General features: G+C 33.2%; 2 protein-coding genes across 5 annotated transcripts in view; one reads left to right on the top strand and one right to left on the bottom strand.

Annotated features, from left to right (window-relative positions):
* Nucleotides 1-20705, bottom strand: part of PIG-S (phosphatidylinositol glycan anchor biosynthesis class S) — a 38369-nt gene that overhangs the window by 12980 nt on the left and 4684 nt on the right. The window contains exon 1 of one of the 3 annotated variants that reach the window (XM_013312263.1): nt 3376-3484. The exons of the other annotated variants lie outside the window; for them this stretch is intronic. Coding sequence (XP_013167717.1) covers nt 3376-3391 — 16 coding nt within the window. The 5' untranslated portion in view covers nt 3392-3484. Of the gene's footprint in view, nt 1-3375; nt 3485-20705 lie in introns of those variants that run through there. 3 annotated transcript variants of the gene reach the window in all.
* Indy (tricarboxylate transporter protein I'm not dead yet) overlaps nt 3500-20705 on the top strand; it is a 33338-nt gene continuing 16132 nt past the window's right edge. For both annotated transcript variants that reach the window (XM_013312261.1, XM_013312260.1), the window contains exon 1: nt 3500-3689. The gene's annotated coding sequence lies outside the window, so the exon portion shown is untranslated. The remainder of the gene's footprint in view (nt 3690-20705) is intronic.

Below are 20705 nucleotides of genomic sequence, written 5' to 3' on the forward strand. Positions count from 1 at the left end.
ATCTAAAAATTCGCATTTATATTAGTAAAGAATAAGATTAATATATACAGAAACTATTAAGGTTTTTAACTTAGCCAGAAACGGATAATGGGGTTATACAATCTTACTTTTTACTTTTGTTATTTGCTGTTAAATTACCAGTTGTAACTATTTTTTAAGTATATTGTTTTGACACTGGCATGTTCAAAAGAATGAAGGTCCCTAAAGATCAGAGGAAAAAAGGACGTATTTGAACTTACGATGATAGTTAGACGTACTTATTAAGTTCCTATACCCATTGTAATGCCATAATAAGGTTGAAAATACTATGAAATCAGAGTTACAACGCAAAAAATTTATTATTCTATCCATTTATAACGTACAAGCTAATTTTCTCCAAAAATGAAACAATACGTAAATTGTTATTTTAAACATTAACATTGCTACCTTGAAGAACGTCAAAAATTAACGAGTAGTTTGTGATTTACGTTGCTTTTACAATGTTTGAAACAAAATACGACTTAAAGACACCGTTGAGACGTCACACTGACGTCAGGTCAAGAGGAAAGATAGAGTGGGGTAAAGTACTCGAAAAAATTACATAACATAATGTCTATGGGTTTTTTTCATTTAACCATTACTAATTAAGTATCTGTTAAAATTAAAACTCATATTGACAACCATAAATATACGTTATTTTGTTACCAAAAATCTACGTAGCTTCTACGTTTTAGTTTAATTAGTAAGATGTAATAACAATTAAAATTATGTAGTTTGACACCTGTCATAGACTAAAAATCTATTAGATTAATCGATGTTGCAACACTGAAGCGTTATGAGCCTAACGTTTATAAATACGAAATTATCACCACGTTGGCTTGGGTTCGAATTACGTTTGATTTTTGTTAAACATATCCAAGCAAAAAAACTTAGTTCCTATGTATGCAAGAAATATTAGTAAATTGCAAATAATTTACTTAAAATTCCTAATACATACGTTACATACATCATACGTTCGTCGTCGCTTGCTTAACTTCACAATTACTTTATAACTTTAAGGCAAATAGATTACAACAATGCGGTGATGACACTCTTTATCATGACAAACAAACAACCCAAAAAATACGTATATGTGTTCCGTACCAATTAAATTGCCCTTAGTTTTTCGATCAATAGTCAATATCTAATTTGCGAGTTTATCTTAACGTAGAATTCCACTGCCGTGACATGTACGCGTATTGTCGTCTCTGTTTTGTCAAAGAGAGTGAAAGGGATGACAATATGTACCAACAAGCTTTGTTTTTCGATGCGGGTGGCGCTGATGACGGACGCAGCGCTATGTCAAATCATACAAAGGATACTAAAATCTGTTGCGGGCCGTGCGTTACTTGATATTGCCGGGGTGCTTGTAAGCAATTCTAATTTTCGGACCATATCTGTCTTGTCATGTTTTCCCCTGTTTTTGATTATCTGACAGAACTGACCACAATAACAGTGCCTCTCCCGGTTCATATAAGTCTACCGGTCTATACAGTCCGACAAAGAATTTGTAACATTTTCATGTCATTTATAGAGGTACGTCTATGTATTCTACTTTCACATTTGCATATGGTTTTTTTATACGAAATAGCGATTCCTAAAAACTGTAGGATAAAACAAATGTTAGCCGCAAGATAAGAAGCAACTTTACTCGTATGAAGTATGAAGTAATTCACTATTATTATGATCCAATTAGACGCTTAATTAGAGTAAATTGCACACCTAAGCAAATATATTAAGACATCAACGCCATACGTAAATAACTAAGGGGACAAACATATTAATTAGAAAATGCCTCTATTACATAAATTTAAACTAAGAGTTTAGTAACTTAATAGCGAAAGAGAAAACCAACATCACCCTAAACTGCATTCGATATTATAATAAGGGTTCAACAACCACCCTTGAATTCGCCCCCGTTGTCGAATCTCACCCTCGCCCTTTCCAATGTAACTTTTATTTCGCACGATGCGTTTCGAGAGAGATTTTCGTAAAAAGGGTCTTGACAGACAACAAAGTGAACCTATTAGAATTCCGTTTTTTTGCTTTCGAAGTACGGAAAAGGAGAAGCGTTAGTGTTAAAACACGTTTAAAATATGCGTATAGAAATTAAACGGTGAAATTGAAATATACCCAAATTTCGAAATTTAAGTACAACACAGGCAGTTATATTTTTACTTGAGAACTATGTCATTACTATTCTCAATAAATCACTTTCATTCGAGACGTAAAGTTCTGTGTTTTATTCAATTGAATTAAATATTCCTACAAAGAAATAACGAGCACGACATTTACATTACAATGCCATTTCAATGACATCATTTTAAAAAGATGAATTACGATAAAAAAAATAATTTTCCTTTTTTACTTGTAAGGATTAAAATTACAAAGAAAATACAAGGAAGATAAAGTCAAGTTTAAAATTAAAATACGTATACGATACTAAAATCTTACATCTTACTAAAATTATAATTCTGCGCAGACGGAGTCACGGGCGACAGCTAGTTGTTTATACTGTGTATTATAAAACAAGCTCAATATAATGTTTAAAAGATGAGTAAGATGTTGTAAGCAACGAAATTTAATCTATCTGCAATTTGAACTCCGCTGTACATTATTTGCGTTAGGACTCGTCCTTTACGCAACGACTAAAGTGAAACAAAAAGTTTTGCTGGAAACAAACATTAAAGTCACGAGATTATTTCACAAATTATTAACAATAAAATAACTTGAAAAATTATATTATTCGTTATGTATACCGAGATTCTAACTTTATAATGGTTGTTTCCTGCCCCTAATTATATTTTTCATTATGTATTCCGAGATTCTAACTTTAACGGTTGTTTCCCGCCCCCGCATACCTTGACGTCCCGCATATACCTAAAATTGTGTTACGCAACGTCTCGTTTAAAACTGCGCGCCGGCATAAAGTTTGGATGGAACTATACTGGCTTATTCGCTTAATACATCCAATTATGATGGCGTTTGAAGTAATAAATCGTTGTAGTAGTAAAGATATTAAAGTACGTTATCATGCTAACTGTTCGAAAATGTCATCAACGACCAAGATGACTAAAGCCTTCTAGAGCCGTAATTAAAGTTCTTGTGGCATTAATTAACTGCTCTACAGACAAAAAGAAAAACATTTATACTGAAATGCTTTAGCATTTGATAAAGAATTAATTATGGCAACACTAGAGCTCACACGACGTCCATGACATTGCAATATAACCAATAACCTACATAAAAGGACTTCCGTATTGATCGTTAGTTAAAACAGTGTGAATAAACATTTTTATTTGATGACGTAGGAGCGTTAGTTAAATAAAAATCACAAAATAATGCAGTCAAACCAACCTGACGTCGTTGACATCACGTGTTCCGGTGTTTATCGAATCGGTTCACGCACTCGAAATTAAAAATAAAAAGGCAAAAGCAACGCGTCCCTAGAGCCAGCGCGGGAACACTAAAGAAAAAGCGCTCGGCCAATCGGTCAGTCCACAGCCGAGACGCGCGCTGGTCGTACGCGCGCTTGTTATATTTTCCCGCCATTCATAAACCCGAACTGCGTAACCCGCAAAACTAAAATATATTTGTGCAGTGTTGTTATTTGGAGCACCGGTGTACGCAGCTGTTAATAAATCGAGAACAGGATTTTCCTGATATAATCTGTGAGTGTTTTTATTTATTATTTTCAATATTTTATGCACATTAATTATCATTTGTTATTTGAAATTCGACAATATTACGTTACTTATACTTAAAAATACGTCTTAAAACTTATAAGACGACGTTTGAATATTAAATACTTTAACTTCCTCGAAACAAAGTTCATATAGTTGTCGACGAATTTTTTTAAATATAACGTTGGTTTAGTTCGTAATAAAAGTAGGCCTTGCATACAATTAATATGTAATAGAAACGATGACATGAATTTATTTTAAGGTCATTCGATACAATAAATTACAATAGTATTTGGTTAGTAGTATTGATATCGTTTACACGTTTCCGTGCGATCGTGGTTTTGTGTGCCCTTGACAATGAACAAAGTCGCAAAGTTATTGCACTTACAACCATATTCCACCTTTAAAAGTATTCAGTACAAAAAATATATTTGTGCTGTTCAATTATAATACAAAGACATTAAAATGACATCTTCCAAGAAAAGCAATGAAAGTATATTTTATACTAGCTTTTGCAAACGACACCGTACGCGCGGAATTAAAAAAAAATTTAATAGTCGCCTTTGTGTTATTCCAGACTATGTTCTACAACTGTGCAAAATTTCATCTAAATCTTTTCTAAGCCCTTTTGCATTCGCATTTATAATATTGGTAAGATTTAATCCATATACCAATTTCTTTACTTATTTTTAAACTCCAGAATAGACGATTGATGAATAATTTAAATAGTTCAACTTGAAAGTGCATTTTATAAATTCCCCACCTTTTATAACTTTGAATTTTTTCGTTCGTTTGGTAGTCAAAATTTAAAGAATGCATAACACAAATAACAGACTTCAATACATCATTATGACGTATTTCGTAGGCTATAAGGACTATAATGCCTTGCATTTTGAAGTCATCCTTATAATTATGGGTATCGTAAAGGTATGAATGTCAGAAAATTATATATGGTCAGGTCATCGTCTTGCCACGATTTGCCTTCTACCATTCCTGAGATTGACGGTTCCCGAACCTGTTTCAAATAGGTTGTTGACTTACATCGTCGAAGCATTACCCTATGCACTTATTCCTTTTGGTACTACAGACTAATTACAGTACGACCTCAGTTATATATCTTACTAATATTATAAAGACGAATGTTTGGATGGATGTTTGAAGGTACATATAGAACATAATCTGGAAGACCACACAGGCTACTAATTATTTTTCTCTATTTTATTCCGCAGACGACAGTGTCGTGGGCAAACGCTAGTCCACTAGACAGTATTATAGACCTTACACGATACTAGAATATACCTTAATAAGTCATACAGTTCGATTGTTTTCCTTCCTGTTATTCTCTATCAATTTATCAAGAACAAAACAAAGATAGATATGAATAAGAGAGTATACTTAAGAAGGTAGTGAATTTAGATATGACGCCAATATAAGGCAGGAAGGTGACGGGTTTATTTTTTAAAATTAACCCTGTTATCCAAGCCTTAGAACTGCAACACAGTTGTAAATATGCTTATGTCATCATGTTAAGTATTTGCCTTTTTCACGGAGTACATAAAAATTACGCAAGTATAATACTATGTAAATATATTAACTTGGACTTTGCTTCCAAGTTACATACACAAAGTTGTATTGAAACGCAATATAACGCTGACGTATCAAATTTAATGTTTTAAATGAAAATATAATACATATTCCATCATGTTTTTGATACAAATAAATTAATCTTTGAATAAGCTTTAAATTGGTCAATTGCCAGTTTAGTTTTGTTATCGTTGGTTTCTGAGACCATTATCTCTGTAAACATCTTCATCTCTGTCATTATCTTTGATAAAACGGAGATAAAAATATATTTTAAACGGATTTGGTCTCAGAAACCCACAGTAAATAATCTAAATATCTAGTAGTTAAACTGTCTTAAGTAATCATGAAAATATTAACTATAATTAATAAGTAGATCAGCTCATTGTTCCCATGCGTAGCGGATCAGTGAACCGGTTCACAACAGCTCAATTTGTAACTGCATTGAATTATGATTTGCGTTTCGTTTGTGAAATGTTAATCAACAGGCTCGCTGCTCTTCAGCTCACATAATAGTAGATTGCAATGAGCAGTTGCCAATTTAGTTGTTCAGCTACAGCTCAATGGTTCAAGTCTTTATGAGCTGAACTTTTGAACTGATTCAGAATTTATTTACCCATGTCTATTACCACTACACACAGTAAGTATATTTAAAATAAAAAATAAACCTAATCTAACTGCGTAAAATAATAAATAGTCTGTTAATTGTTATTATAGACAAACATAAAGAAAACCGGTTTCGTTTCAGATTAGAATTAGAAGTAGGCACTTATAAAATAAACAATATTATAATCTAAGATATATATAAGACGGTTACAATCACTAAAGACAATCTTGATGTTTAGTTTTAACGGGGGTTTCTGAGATCAAATCTCCGTTAAAAACATCTATGACGATGTTACACAGAGATTTTTTTCTCAGAAACGCACAGATAATCGTGAATAAAATCTATATCTCCATCCTTGTCATTCTTTGCAAAGAAACCGGAGATAACGTATATTTTTAAATAAAAGTTTTGACAGTTGAAAGCATATAAAGATATGGATTACAAATATAGAATTAATATTGACGTTTGTCAAAATATTCAATCAAGATTAAAAAGACAAAAGGCACTTCTTGCTTTCGCAATTATCAAGATTATGATAAGCATCAGTGATCGCTTTAGACATTTGCGATTTAAATCTCATGCGTCATAATACGTCATTATGAGACATTTTTTTGATATGCAGGTAAACAACGAGTTGTGTAATGATCTGACATTCGCAAGTTGAGTGGATCAGTCAATACGGAACAAATCGGCACATTTTAGGGAATAAAACATTGGTATTATAAGATACAAACTTTATGGCGGCACGTCCCGTTGAGATTTGAGAGAGTCATTCTGGCGTCTATTAAATTAAAAATAAAAATTCCGTAACCAAAAAAAAAACGTCTTTTAAAAAAAAAATTATTAGAAAAATTAAACAATACAAGTTTGAATGTAATAACGGATAAAATGAACCAGTTAGATATAAAACAGGTTTATGATAGTGCTTCATATTGATATGCGTCCTTAATTAATTACGCCTACATTATTAAAATAATAAAACATTATTGATAACTGTAAATTTTACGTTAAAAGGAGAATTAGGTTAGACGAAAAAAATGAAGCTATCTAAAGCACTAACATTATTATTCATGTTCTATAGTGTACATACTTTTAGACATAATTAGAATCCTTTGGCGCGAATGACGTGCTTTCGTTACAAAGTCCAGTGTCAGAATGAATAGTGAGGGGACGCAATCGTCGACATTTTAGTAAGACTCGTGTTGGGTCAATACAAGGTCACATTTTCGGATTTTCTTCCTAAAAATACAGATATACTGTCATTTTAATGTTTAGATCCGAAATAAAGAACGTAACAAAAGAACTTTACGTGTAAAAGATAATTAAATATTAAAACATAACATATTAACCAAGAGATTCTATACAACTAGTACTTAATAGACATAAGGGTGGGTACACACGTAATTACATGCACTTGCCATAAACATACTTATCTACTAGCTTTTGCCTGCGACTTCGTCGGCGCGGAATTATAAAAATACTTATTATCTATAAGTAGCCTTTGTTTCTTTTTTCAGACAAACCAAATTGCCAAATTTTATTGAGATCAGCAAAGCCGTTTTGGAGATACAGTAAAAAGTATCCATTTATCCAAACTTTCGCATTTAATATTAGTACTTATGATTTAAAAATAAACTTGAGATTAATTTTTGTAGGAATGTTTCCGACAGTGTAAACTACCCTTTATCACATACTGTACACGGGAAATGTATTTATCTCAGTAGATAAACCGACGTTTTCGTCAAACTTGCCAAGCTGCCTGATAAGATAGTGAACAAAAAGCTTGCAACTCAATTCTAATACTAAATTAGTATAATTAATTTGCCACACGGGCAGTGCGACAGTTACGCGGCGTCTTTTTCAAACTGTGGAATCAGAAAAATACATAAAATGAAATTTATAAACAGAAAGATTTAATCCTTTGTTTGTAATGAATAGGCTCCGAAACCCAAAACAAGATTAAAAATATTTCACTGTTAAGAAGCTAAACTATCCCCGGGGTGACATAGATTATTTTTACTACTAGATTTTTGTTTTAATTCCACGCGGTCAAAGTCACAGGCAAGTGTTAGTTATAAATAAATATAAAAACAGTTTTCTGACATATACGTATGAAACAACTAATATATAGCTAAAAAGGGTCTTGACAGACAGACGTACGGACGACAAAGGGTTACGTTTTTCCGATGAGGTACGAAACCCTAAAAACTATTATGTACATAAAATCAAATAAATACGCAATATTATTTAAGTAAAATCATAGTTCTAGAACATAAACAAGTACAACAGTGTTATAATCCATAATTTAATGGTTATATGATTGAACATATTAATTACTTATTACGTTGAACGAAGTACATAATACTTATTAATATAAATATATTATGACGTAAAAAGGTCGAGTAGGCAATTAGATAAATAAAGTAATAAAATATAGAAACATCTAGATACAAAGTTAGTTCTTACATTTCACATAGTAGTATAAATCTTACTAATATTATACTATTTTAACAGTGGTAGAGCCCGCTTTAACATCATCGCACGAATAGGCCCGTCTCGCCCGGTGAAATACCACGACCACACAGAAGACACGACTGAAGTGGAAGCAATTCCGCGTGCAGTCTGATGAGCGTGCGGAGGCCTAATTTAGTCCTCTTTCCCCTCCCACCCTTTTTCTTATAAGGAAAGGATGGGAATTGGAAGTGGTCTTTCCGGATGAGAGGATGCATGGAAAGGGAAAATATTTTCTTTCTGTGCATCCTCTCCTCCGTGATTAAAGGTAGGTCTATAGGCAACGGTCACTTCGCTATTTCAGTGATTTCAGATGCCACCGCTCGCTCGTTTGCCACCCTTATGATATAAAAAAAATATGCGAATGTTTAGATGGATAGACGTTTGAAGGTATCTCCTGAACGGCTCAACGGATCTCGATGAAATTTGGCATACATATAAAACATAGTCTGGAAGAACACATAGGCTACTTATTATGTTTTTTATTTCTACGCGGCCGGAGTCGCGGGCCACAGCTAGTACAATAATAAACTTGTTCCCTGTTATTTAACTCCAAAATAAAGAGATATACGAGCATGTCTGTGCACAAAGTTTATTTTGAGTTTGTGAAACGGGTCAGATACATGACTCAGTAATGAAACAAAGTACAGCAAAATCTTTAAGAAAATTGAATGGAACAAAGAAAACTCTCTTTGTTAAATGATAGTCAAAACTTATATAAAAATGGCTAACATTCACGTACACTGGCGTCGGCACCGACTAGTTTCGAGCCCATCTGGCGGGGGGGGAGGGCAACAACAGGATAAATGGGACTGTTTTAGTCTTTTCTATATAAGTTTACTAGCTGTCGACCGCGCATTAAGTCTATGTGTTCTTCCAAACTATGTTCTATATGTATGCCAAATTTCATTGATTTTGATTCAGTTCTTCTGAAGATACCTTCAAACAAAAATCCATCCATCCGTCCATACATCCATCCAAACATTCGTATGTATAAATATTAGTAAGATAACGTCTCAAGAGAGTTTATATAATTTGATAGTCAAAACATTAAAAACTTTTTAATGACTTCGTAGAATCCACTATCTTGGAAAATGTTAATAATTGACATTGATAAAAGACAAAGCAATAAATGAAGGTTAATATAAGCTATGATAATTCGAATAAAAGAAGCGCATATGATAAAAGTTCCGGTTCGTTTCAAACAAGATAAAGTATCTGCATCATAATATTTGAGTTTCCATTGTCGAAATATTTGTATAAAAACTTTATGCTATCAGTCTCATTGTTTTCAAATACCGGAACGTATAACCTAAACGACTCTGGAGAGTAATATTTTCCTAGAGTATTTGAGTCATTAACCTCTATAAATGGACTGGCATAAGACGTAATATTTTGTGCCTATTTGATTTTCAAATTGCACTGATGGTAACGGTTTGTAGCGGTGATATGGAAAACTAATAATACAGATAAAATGATATGTCACCTAACATCAACAGGCGCGTTTAAATCGGAATGAAGCAAAAGCTATCATTTCCAGGCAATCAGCTGTCAGCGAGTTAAAGATTAGTGGTTTGCGTGTATATAATTTTCAATGTGACCATCTGTAACAGTTGAATTAGGTCACTGAACTGAATTTTGTTAAGTTACATTTTTTTATTGAAATCGCTGAAATAGCGAATTGACGGTTGCCCATAGACATACGCAATTGCATATGCGTTGCCTACCTTTAATCGACGGAGGAGAGGATGCACAGAAAGAAAATATTTTCCCTTTCCATGCATCCTCTCATCCGGAAAGTCCACTTCCACTTACCATTCTTTCCTTATAAGAAAAATGATGGGAAGGGAAAGAGTACTAAATTAGGCCTCCGGGACGCACACTCATCAGACGAAACGCGGAATAGCTTCCACTTCACGCCTGTCTTCTGTGTGGTCGTGGTATTTCACCGGGCGAGTCGGGCCAATGCGTGCGAAGATGTTAAAGCGGGCTCTACCAAGTTAAAATTGTCATTTGAATAGCGTTTTTCCCTTGAATGTCAAAGCGGGACAGTAAATTTGTGATTTTTTAATAAAAGAAAAGAACGACAATACGCGGTGATACAATGTCACGGCAGTGTAATTCTACTTAAGTAGTTGCGTAATAATTTAATAGATTATGCAATAGTTAATGCATTTTTACGATCCTCACACGACACACATTAAATATAATGCGTTTTTTGATCAAACTCATTTAATTCTTTCACGCATATTCCGCATGCGAGTTAATTACCAACACAATTATTAATAACATTTTTTACTTGTTTATTCTTTAAAAAAAAAAACTAAATAATTAGCTGTATTTAATTTATAAAAAAGTAAGTGTTGTGAATTTTAAGCAAACAAAACTTAAGTTACAATCAACTTTGCATAAACAAAACCATTCGATCAAAAAAAAATCAAAATCGTAGTACTAGGGACGGAGTTACACGGTAACACACATAAAAAAAGAAAAAAAAAAAGAATATATCGCCGAAATTATAACCTCCTCCTTTTTGAAGTCGGCTAAGAATAACGTTGCTATAAAAAAAATCCGTAGATACGCGGGAATTATTAACCTGAATATATTTATCTGAAACCATATAATTTACGATGCAACGCTCAATTCTATTGTGAATGAAAACAATTTATAATGACCATCATTTAAGACTTAATCATGCAATTAAAACTTTACTATTTATGGTAACTAGAAACAGCTGCGACCTTATAACGGTTACTTATGTAAGACTATGCTTAGTTCAGATTATACAAGTTATAAGGAAAATTAAAGGAATACTAACTGCCCGCGACTCAGTCCGAGCGTAATAAAAAAGAGTAAATTAGTAGCCTATGTGTTCTTCCAGACTATGTTCTACGTCTATGTCAAATTTCAGCGAGCATACAGCCGTTCAAAACAAACAACAAATTCTAACATTAGCATTTATAATATTAAAGGAAATTAGGTTAATTTAATGCGTGTTTCAAAAATAACAATAAGTTTGATAAGTAAGTTGAGATTGGATTGCGTGAAAGAGGATATGCGTAAGAAGACAGTGAAATAAGACAGTTGATGAATGAATGCTACGAACTGTGCCTACAATCCATAGAGAAAAGAATGAAAACCATTCATTATTTTAACATAACTTAAAAGATATCATACTTTGTTTTAAATACATCTTGTTGAATAAAGGTATGCACCCATTGGCCCGCATCGGACGCACCGCACGTACGGATTAAACGGATTTCCTTTGTCTTGATACGATACGGGCCAATGGACAAACACCTTAATTAATCAATCAGTAACAGAATTTCCAAGAATTTAAACTATAGGTGCAATGTTGTCAAAATACTTCGAATAACCCAATTGATTACAGTCTTTTTTCTACCAAGAACCGTAATATTGATGTTGATCAGTTTCATTGTACAGCAATGTTTACAAAGATCCGTTTGAAGCGAACTCATATGGTCCGTGTATAGAAGCTTTATGAGAGACTAAATACCTTGTTTACATTACAGACCAATGCAGAAACGTACGTCATCAAGTGTAATAACTACACAGTTATTGACTATCCTATAGAAGAGAACTTCCCAAATAAAGTAGAGAGTAAACTATACATCTTTAAGCTCCAAAAATATCTCGCTAAGAATTAATTAAATCATATTATAACTCTTATTTCCTTGTGTTAAAGTTTCTTTTACTCCGAAGTCACAAGACTGGGATAAATGATTGAGCTTCTCTAGTTGTTACACAGACTTAATGTAAACTGTATAGATTGTTCAATCTCTTCGAAACCCCACATTACAACCGTACATGTTACAAGCGGAAGCGATTTACAAACATTAGAAAACTGAACTGTTGTTCGATTCATATTCTCATATCGATAGAGGAGATACTACAAACTACGATATGTTCTAGTCGACGTCTAGATAATATCTAGTTTAACCTCAGTAGCATTTATTATTTAGTTCGCACTACTAAAGATTAATTTTGTTTGAAATTATTTCATGTCAGTTAAATCCGCTACCGCTTGTCACTTGTTTATATACGTCTTATACATCTTGACACTTCGCATTGACTAACATAGTGACGGTAATCGACGGGAAAGTTCCTGTAAGTGGGTTCTCATGTATACATTCTCTACGATATTTCCTATAAGACGATGAGATTTTATACATCGGTAAATTCTGTTCATTTATTAAAATTCCATATTACCGTGGGGTTTTATTACAGTAACATGCAATCAAAAATATCGTCTTCTCTTTTAAAAGAATGAACGGGATAAATGTAAAAGTATAGTTTTAAAATAGCACCTAAAACAATCACCATTTTATACAAGCACTAGCTGTTGCCCGCAACTCCGTCCGCGTGGAATAAAAAAAAATTTAATTACTCTTGTTAGTACCCTATATGTTCTTAGATCCATCTATTCATCCATCCAAACATTCGCATATACAATATTAGTAAGATTTAATAGATAGGTTATCTGACAGTCGGCAATGTCAAGATATGATTTACTTGTCAGCCTTGAAGGTTTGTGTTTAACAAAGAATAGGCCTTCGCAAACATGTCACTCACTTACTGGGGACAAGCCAACCGTCAGACAAGACATACTGACACGAATTGTTCTGCGGTAGTTATTGTTATAACCGATACTAAAATTACCATTTAATAGTTGGAATTTTAGTTAAAGTAACAAGTTAACTTACCAAAGGATTCCTCAATTTTTTGTCAAAAACAAAGTAGTAACTAACTATCGCCCGCGACTACGTCTTTGCGGAAATAACCAAAAACCTAATAAGTAGGCTATATGTTCTTCCAGCTAAGGTTCTAGATCTGTGCCAAATTTCATCCCGATCCGTTGAATCGTTCCGGAGATACCTTCTAACAAACATGCATCTAAACTTTCGTATTAATAATATTAGTAAGTGAAATATATTTACATTTCATAAATATATTTTTTGTTTATATGACAAAAAAACAAAACAGTAAAATACCTAGACCACATATTGCTACACGTATTAATTACGATGGAATTAGAGCAGAAGTAAAGTAACCGCGTTGCATTTTAGATGTGTCATTGACCTTTACGCTTATATGTTTTATTTTCGTATGTACATATTGAACAAGTAAAATAAAACTGCATACTTACTTACTCAGAGCGTCGGTGGCTCAGTGGTCAAGCACTTGACTTGCAATCTGCAGGTCCTGGGTTCGAATCCCGCCATGTACCAATGTGTTTTTCGATTTCCGATTTACATATGTACTTATCCGACGTTCTTACGGTGAAGGAAAACATCGTGATGCAACCTTCACATATCTGAGAAGAAATTCAAAGATATGTGTGAAGTCAACCAACCCGCACTTGGTCAGCGTGGTTGACTATGGCCTAATCACCCATAACTTAGGGTAGGCTCCAAGCCCCTCGGTGGGGACTTATAGTGAGCTGATGATGATGATGACTTACTTACTGTAAAATAAACATAAGACAATTATTTTGATAGGTATTTCGACAGTGGTATACCACGGTTATAAAAACAATCAAACCATTATGTATATATATATTCAATACATCCTACTATAAATGCGTATGTTTAGATGGATGACTGGATGTTTGTTTGAAGGTATCCCCAAAGCGGTTGCATGGATCTCGATGATATTTGGCATGGATGTAGATCATAGTCTGGAAGACATAGGCTACTAATAAGGATTTTTTTTTAATTCCTTATCTAGTTAACCCTTAATTCGATGGTGTCCAGTGTGACGAACAACTAATTAAAAAAAATCTACTGAACTAGTTTAGAGAAAATTACGTAAGTATGACTTTACTAAAAAAAAAACAATTTTTTTGCTACAAAAAATTTCGTCGAATTAAGTGTTAAATATAAATCCTTTTTAAGTACAAATAAAGAATAAAATTCGACTTCTTCTTATGATCGAATATGTACTGTCACCAAGTATAATTTATCATGTTCGTAGCCAACACAAACAACTTTTCAACTCACAAAACTTTGGCTGAATATTTCGCCAAAATGGGTACGAAATAATCTTCGATTTCTACTTTTAGATTTATATTTAGATATTAAAAAAAGAAAAGTATATAATTAAATAAGGAAAGGAGAGTCGTATATCACAAGCAAGGACATACAAACTGCAAACCTGTAGCGAATGTCAATACAACTAATATTGATTATTAAACGTTCAAAATGTAGGAAGTAAATTATAATTCAACAACATTGAAAGTAAATAATGCTAAAATATTCTAGCCACCAAATCATTACTATGTTACTTCTTTTCTTAATGCAGTATCTTTATATATATAATTCTTCTGTGAGTGTGTATGTCACTGAACTTCTCTCAAACGACTGGAACGATTTTGATGAAATTTTTTGTGTGTGTTCTACGGGATCTGGGAATGGTTTAGATTCACAATTTTCATCAAATACTTACTTCATATTAATTTATTCAAATTAAAGACGTGTAGACAGGACGCCTGTCGGGTCCGCTAGTTATAACTAAAATTTCTATCTAGTCTACAATTACCGTGGGTTTCTAAGACATATCGCTAACTCTATTTGTCAAATAAAATTTGACGTATTTCTATAGTTCTTCATATTTCCAGGAATTAATCCGAATCTTTTTTAAACGTTACACGCATGGGAAAAGACATGTGCCAAAAATATATGAGGTCAGGGAGATGTTATATTGGAATACTTAAAAATGGAAACCTTGAACGACATTTTTAGATTAAACGTATTTACGAGATACTAAGAATATACTAAAAAACATAACACTCATAGTTAAAGACGTATTAAAACTGCTCATCTTAAAGCATTGTCGCTCCAAACAAAAAACTAAAGAATCACAAGAAAGTTTCAGCAAAATTTATGACTAGGGTTTTCGATTTAACAGCTTTGATGTTACAATATGGTGTAACGGGGGAGTAGCTGAAAACCAGCTCGACACTGGAATCTGACCGGTATTGGCAAAGATGAGCCTACCTCATTTTGCCATCAATATTTCTAAATAACTGTGTGCTGTAGAACTTTAAGTTTTTTATGGCAATAAAGTTTATTATTATTAATTCTAGAAAATCTACGGCGGAATTTATCTGAATAAATATTTGACAGTGGTGGAGCCTTTAACATCTTCGCACGAATGGTCCCGTTTACCCGGTATAATATCACGACCACACGGAAGACAGACGTCAAGTGGAAGCATTTCCGCGTGCAGTCTGATGAGTGTGCGTATCGGAGGTCTAATTTTAGATTTTCCGAATAAGGAGATGCATGCGAACGGAAAATATTCTCTTTCTGTGCATCCTCCGTCGATTAAAGATAGGCATCTACAATTGCGTATGTCTATGGGCAACGGTCGATTCGCTATTTGACCGATTTGAGTTTTTGCCTTATTTTAACTTAAACACTGTAAAATATATGTGTCACGTTCTACATACCAATTTGCACACAGTCACGAGGTGATGGTCTCGTGATTGCTATGATTTTGGGGACTATTACAAATACAGATAAAGTCTGGTCCAGTGTCAAGATGTCAACTTTCTTATCTTTGACAGTGAAAATAAATAAACATCATGGCAAGCAACATAAAAGTGATTATGAAACAAAAAAAGGCACAAAGGAAACACATATATTGAAAAGTAGTTTTTTCGTAGACATGATGAGACACCAATATTGAATAACTCAAATGTTTGTGTTTTAAGTTGTTACATCAACATCAAATCCTAAAAACTTCAGTATTACAAAAACTGTAGTATATTTTCTACTTAAATATTGAAAAAAAATCTTCAAAGGTGATGTCGAAACGTGCGCGATAAATCTCCGACATGCTAATGAAAATGTTATCTTAACACGCGTGAAAATAGACGATCGAATCTCCATGAAGGTTACAAATAAATAACTTTTTATATTATAACTGGCTGAAAAGTCATATCAGCCAAATAAAAAAGTAAATAAACCCTCACATACTAATGGAAATAGATTTTTGCTGTTGTTTTCTTTTTTATTGCAAGACGAAGGCCATCATTATTATTTTTTATGTCTCTTCCGGCAACTTTTTTATTGCCACTACAAACACTAACAAATGTAAAACAATTTAATACTCGCATGCAAATTAAGTTGACGAAGTTGACGAAGTGGCCTATGACGTAAGAAGGCGTGGCTAACTATAACAACATACGTTTGAAAACAAATACACTTGTATTAGGGTTGCCACTTCTTCGATCTTGCATAGTGCTTATTAGAGCCACGAGTTTGACATCGTTTTCATTGGATCAAAATGGTTTGTGTGAAACAAATCATCGTTTGTGTTTCTTTTTCTTTGACATCTGTTAAACATTATATGGTTACTACTGGTCGATTTTTGCGGTCTTTGTTTGAGCCTAAGTTTATCAAAAGTTAGCAACCCTACTGATCCATTGGCGGGAAACCGCGATCTAGAAAAACCGGTTACAACTAGATACGGTACAGGAAGTCATAGTGACCTTGACACAATGAAATCGCGTACTACCGTTAATAGATTTGTTATAAACAGAGCAATCGAATTAATAAAAAACTTTTTTTAGATCTAGTTTAAAGGACGTACATATGTGATTAATTTCCTTTGTAAATATAGATTTTTACGTATTCAATAATTTTAATTTCAATATGTTAAGAAATAGGTCGTATATAAATAAAACATCAGTATATCTCGGAATATTTAAATTATTCAATCGAACACAATAACCTTGATTCCTCGAGGAGTTATTTCAAGAAACGATATAGCTACAGGTTAAGACGTGCCAACTGTGTTAATATTAAAAGACGAAGAAAAAAAAATATTTTTCGTCTTTTTTTTCCAATGACAATAATTTACATTGTCATACTTAAGGTTGTATCTCTTATGAAATTATTAAAAAAAAAATAAGATAATTAAATAATTTTTTATCACATTAAATTAATCTGTACTACATTCGGCACCGACAACATTTTAAACTTTGGGAGAATGCCTTGTACACATCATCAGCTCACTATGCGTCCCCACCGAGGGGCTCGGAGCCTACCCTAAGTTAAGGGTGATTAGGCCATAGTCAACCACGCTGGCCAATTGCGGGTTGGTCGACTTCACACGTATCTTTGAATTTCTTCTCAGATATGTGCAGGTTGCATCACGATGTTTTCCTTCACCGTAAGAACGTCGGATAAATGTACATATGTAAATCGAAAATCGAAAAGCACATTGGTACATGGCGGGATTCGAACCCAGGACCTGCAGATTGCAAGTCAAGTGCTTGACCACTGAGCCACCGACGCAAATGCCTTGTATTTTGTGCAAAATAAATATCATCAAGGAATACTTCGTTTAATTTGGTGGTTTCAACATAATTACAATGATTGATAAGAGTTTTAATTGTTTCATACTATTTTACTATATTTTAATGAATTTATTGCTCGTATTATTCATCCAACTCAATTTATTAAGAAACGTAAGCAAATTTTACGTACACTCAATATGGTTTTACCCATTTAACTCATTTAGCAATAATTACATTCCAAAGTTGTTTCATAATTTCGTTTTTTTTATTCAAATACGAATTATTTCAGTTAAAGTAATATACGTCGACGTAAATGCACCCCAAGGTTACACTTTCATAATCAATTTAATTTGTATACGAACATAAAAAATGTTATTGCAAAAATTACTAAGTTAACTCTTAAACAATTTACTAAATATTGCTTCCTTATAACCGAACTAGCTGTCGCCCGCGACTCCATCTGTGCAGAATAAAAAAAACATAATTAGTAGCCTATGTATTCTTCCAGATTTTCTACATCAATGTCAAATTACAACCGTTACGTAGATACCATCATTCAAACAAACATCCATCTAAACATTCGCATTTATAATATTAGTAAGATAACTCTGAATTATCAGTTAACAGTGAGTTTCCATTGCCAAAATGAATAAAAAATATTGCTAGCTCTTGTTTTATTTAGGCGAATAACAGAGATGGTAATACATTTCTGTACAAGAGTTTTTGCACTTGAAATATGCAGTTATAAAATAGTTAATGAACTAAATGCACTCGCAAGTGCAAAAGCGTCACCAAATACGAGAAACAACAAGAAACCGCAAAGTCTAAGATAAAACCATCCTTCCTTAAACTCTTACGTAATGTATCCTTGCAGCTATTATGTAAATTGAAGCAAAATACAAACAGGACAATTATAAAACCTTTGAGCCTGACTTTGTCTATAAAATGAAGCCTGCAAATTAGGGAAATTATTGGTGATACTATTCGCAATATTGAATCGTATGTTTCCATTTTTCAAACATATACAAAATCATTTTAAATAATGTGTTTATACATGAGCTGATATTAGTGCAAAATAGAGACATATAGGCTGAAATAACTTATGGTTCTTCAGCTCCAGACTCCAGGTGGGTTAGACAAAGTGCATTCGCTCCGGAACGATTCCATAACGAACTTAAAACATGTATAGAACTGACAATAACTTTCGATATGTCACGCGATTGACGCGCGTCATTTCCACACAATTTTGAAGTTCGTTATGGAATCGCTTAGAATCGAATGCATTTTGTCTAACCCCTCAGATTAGGTACGAATAGATCGACAATCCCCTAGTTGGAGGACTGCCACGCACATGTGAAATTTGTTCTTAATTAGTTAGTTGTCCTATATTCTTTCTTTGTATACGTTTATTAGTTTTTACTCTTTCTTACAGTTTCTTTAAACAACGTATTAAAAGCTTATTTCTTTGATTTCTGCAAACCACAAACAATCTAGAACTTAATAACACATTAGTCACTCATTATTCCATATTGTGGGGAATTCAAAACAAAAATATTATGATGAAAACGAATTATAAATTTTCCATCAGTTTATTTCGTATTTATATTAATTCAAGTGACAGTCAGCCAAAGATAATAAAAATAAACAATTAACTAAATCCTTTGACGTACCTTTTTGTGCGTCACAATGTCTTATACTTTTAAATTTTCCATAGCTTTTGTGTATATGACACTATTTCTTACTTAACTAATTATATAACACTAGCTGTTGTCCGCGACTGCATACGACTGATAATTAGTAGCCTATATGTACTTCTAGACCAGTGGTTCCCAAACTCATTTTGTCTACTGCCCACTTTGAGAATAAATATTTTTTCACAAGTTGTTGCTAAGAGTCGAGCTCATGCAGTCGTTGTCTGAGAGGCCTCCTAGCTAAATAAAATTACAAATCACCCCCCAGGCCTCTACACAACACCTCCATTTTCTTTCTGGGTCTCTTACCGCCCCGCTTGAGACCTGCAGCGCCCACAAGGGGGCGTTATCGCCCACTTTAGGAAAGACTTTTCTAGACTATGTTCTACAGGGTGTCCGGGACCACGTGTATAATGGAGTAACAAAGATTCCTTACAATAGTAAGATAAGAAGTATGATTAATTACTGACTTTATAATATCACTTCTCTTTATCAAAGAATTTTCACAAAATAACTGAAAAATTATACTGACCCCTTAATGTATACAATTTGACATCCCTCTATTTTCTTAATATAGGAACGAGGTATAGTGTCTATTTCTAAACAACGAATTCCACTTCATTATTGCCAGCTATCGGTTCAGATTGAATCAGTTTACGACGTTCAATTTGATTTCTGACGCAAGCGAGGCACGCCCCCTGCTTTATTTAAATGACCCCTATGGATTTGCGTCATTTTTACGTAACCCATCCACATATAATACTGTTCTAAATCTTAATATATTTCTCCTTGGACTTCATACCTTAGAATAAAAGTTTATAGCTTCCCGGTCGCCGTTTTTGTGTCTGGAATATTGCGTAGAAATGTTATTTTTATTTACATATAATATTTGCCTATCTTTTTATAATAATCCTTTGATTCTTTTGATTGCAAGATATAGTTTCTTGTTTCTTTAGTGACGACAAGATGATCGTGTTGCTTTCTATTATCACCCTTTTCTATAAGTGGTTTTAGTATGAGAAATCTAGCCTTAGTGACCATTCGAGACTGAGTTCGAGAATTCTAGTTAATCTTTACAATTATACAATTAACATCATGAATCCATCTATTATGGTGGATAATCCTGTTTTGAAAGATGGATTTACAATACCTTTACATACATAGTAAGGAGTTATAATATTAAGACTATCGTTGTTTGAACAATTCTTTAGGATAAAAACAAAACATACATTTGATTACTAATTATTTTTAAAACATATATTTTTAATTCTTGACTTGACTACATTAAA

Source organism: Papilio xuthus, unplaced genomic scaffold (genome assembly GCF_000836235.2).
Source record: "Papilio xuthus unplaced genomic scaffold, Pxut_1.1 DF827679.1, whole genome shotgun sequence".
In the NCBI taxonomy this organism is placed as follows: Eukaryota; Metazoa; Arthropoda; class Insecta; order Lepidoptera; family Papilionidae; genus Papilio; species Papilio xuthus.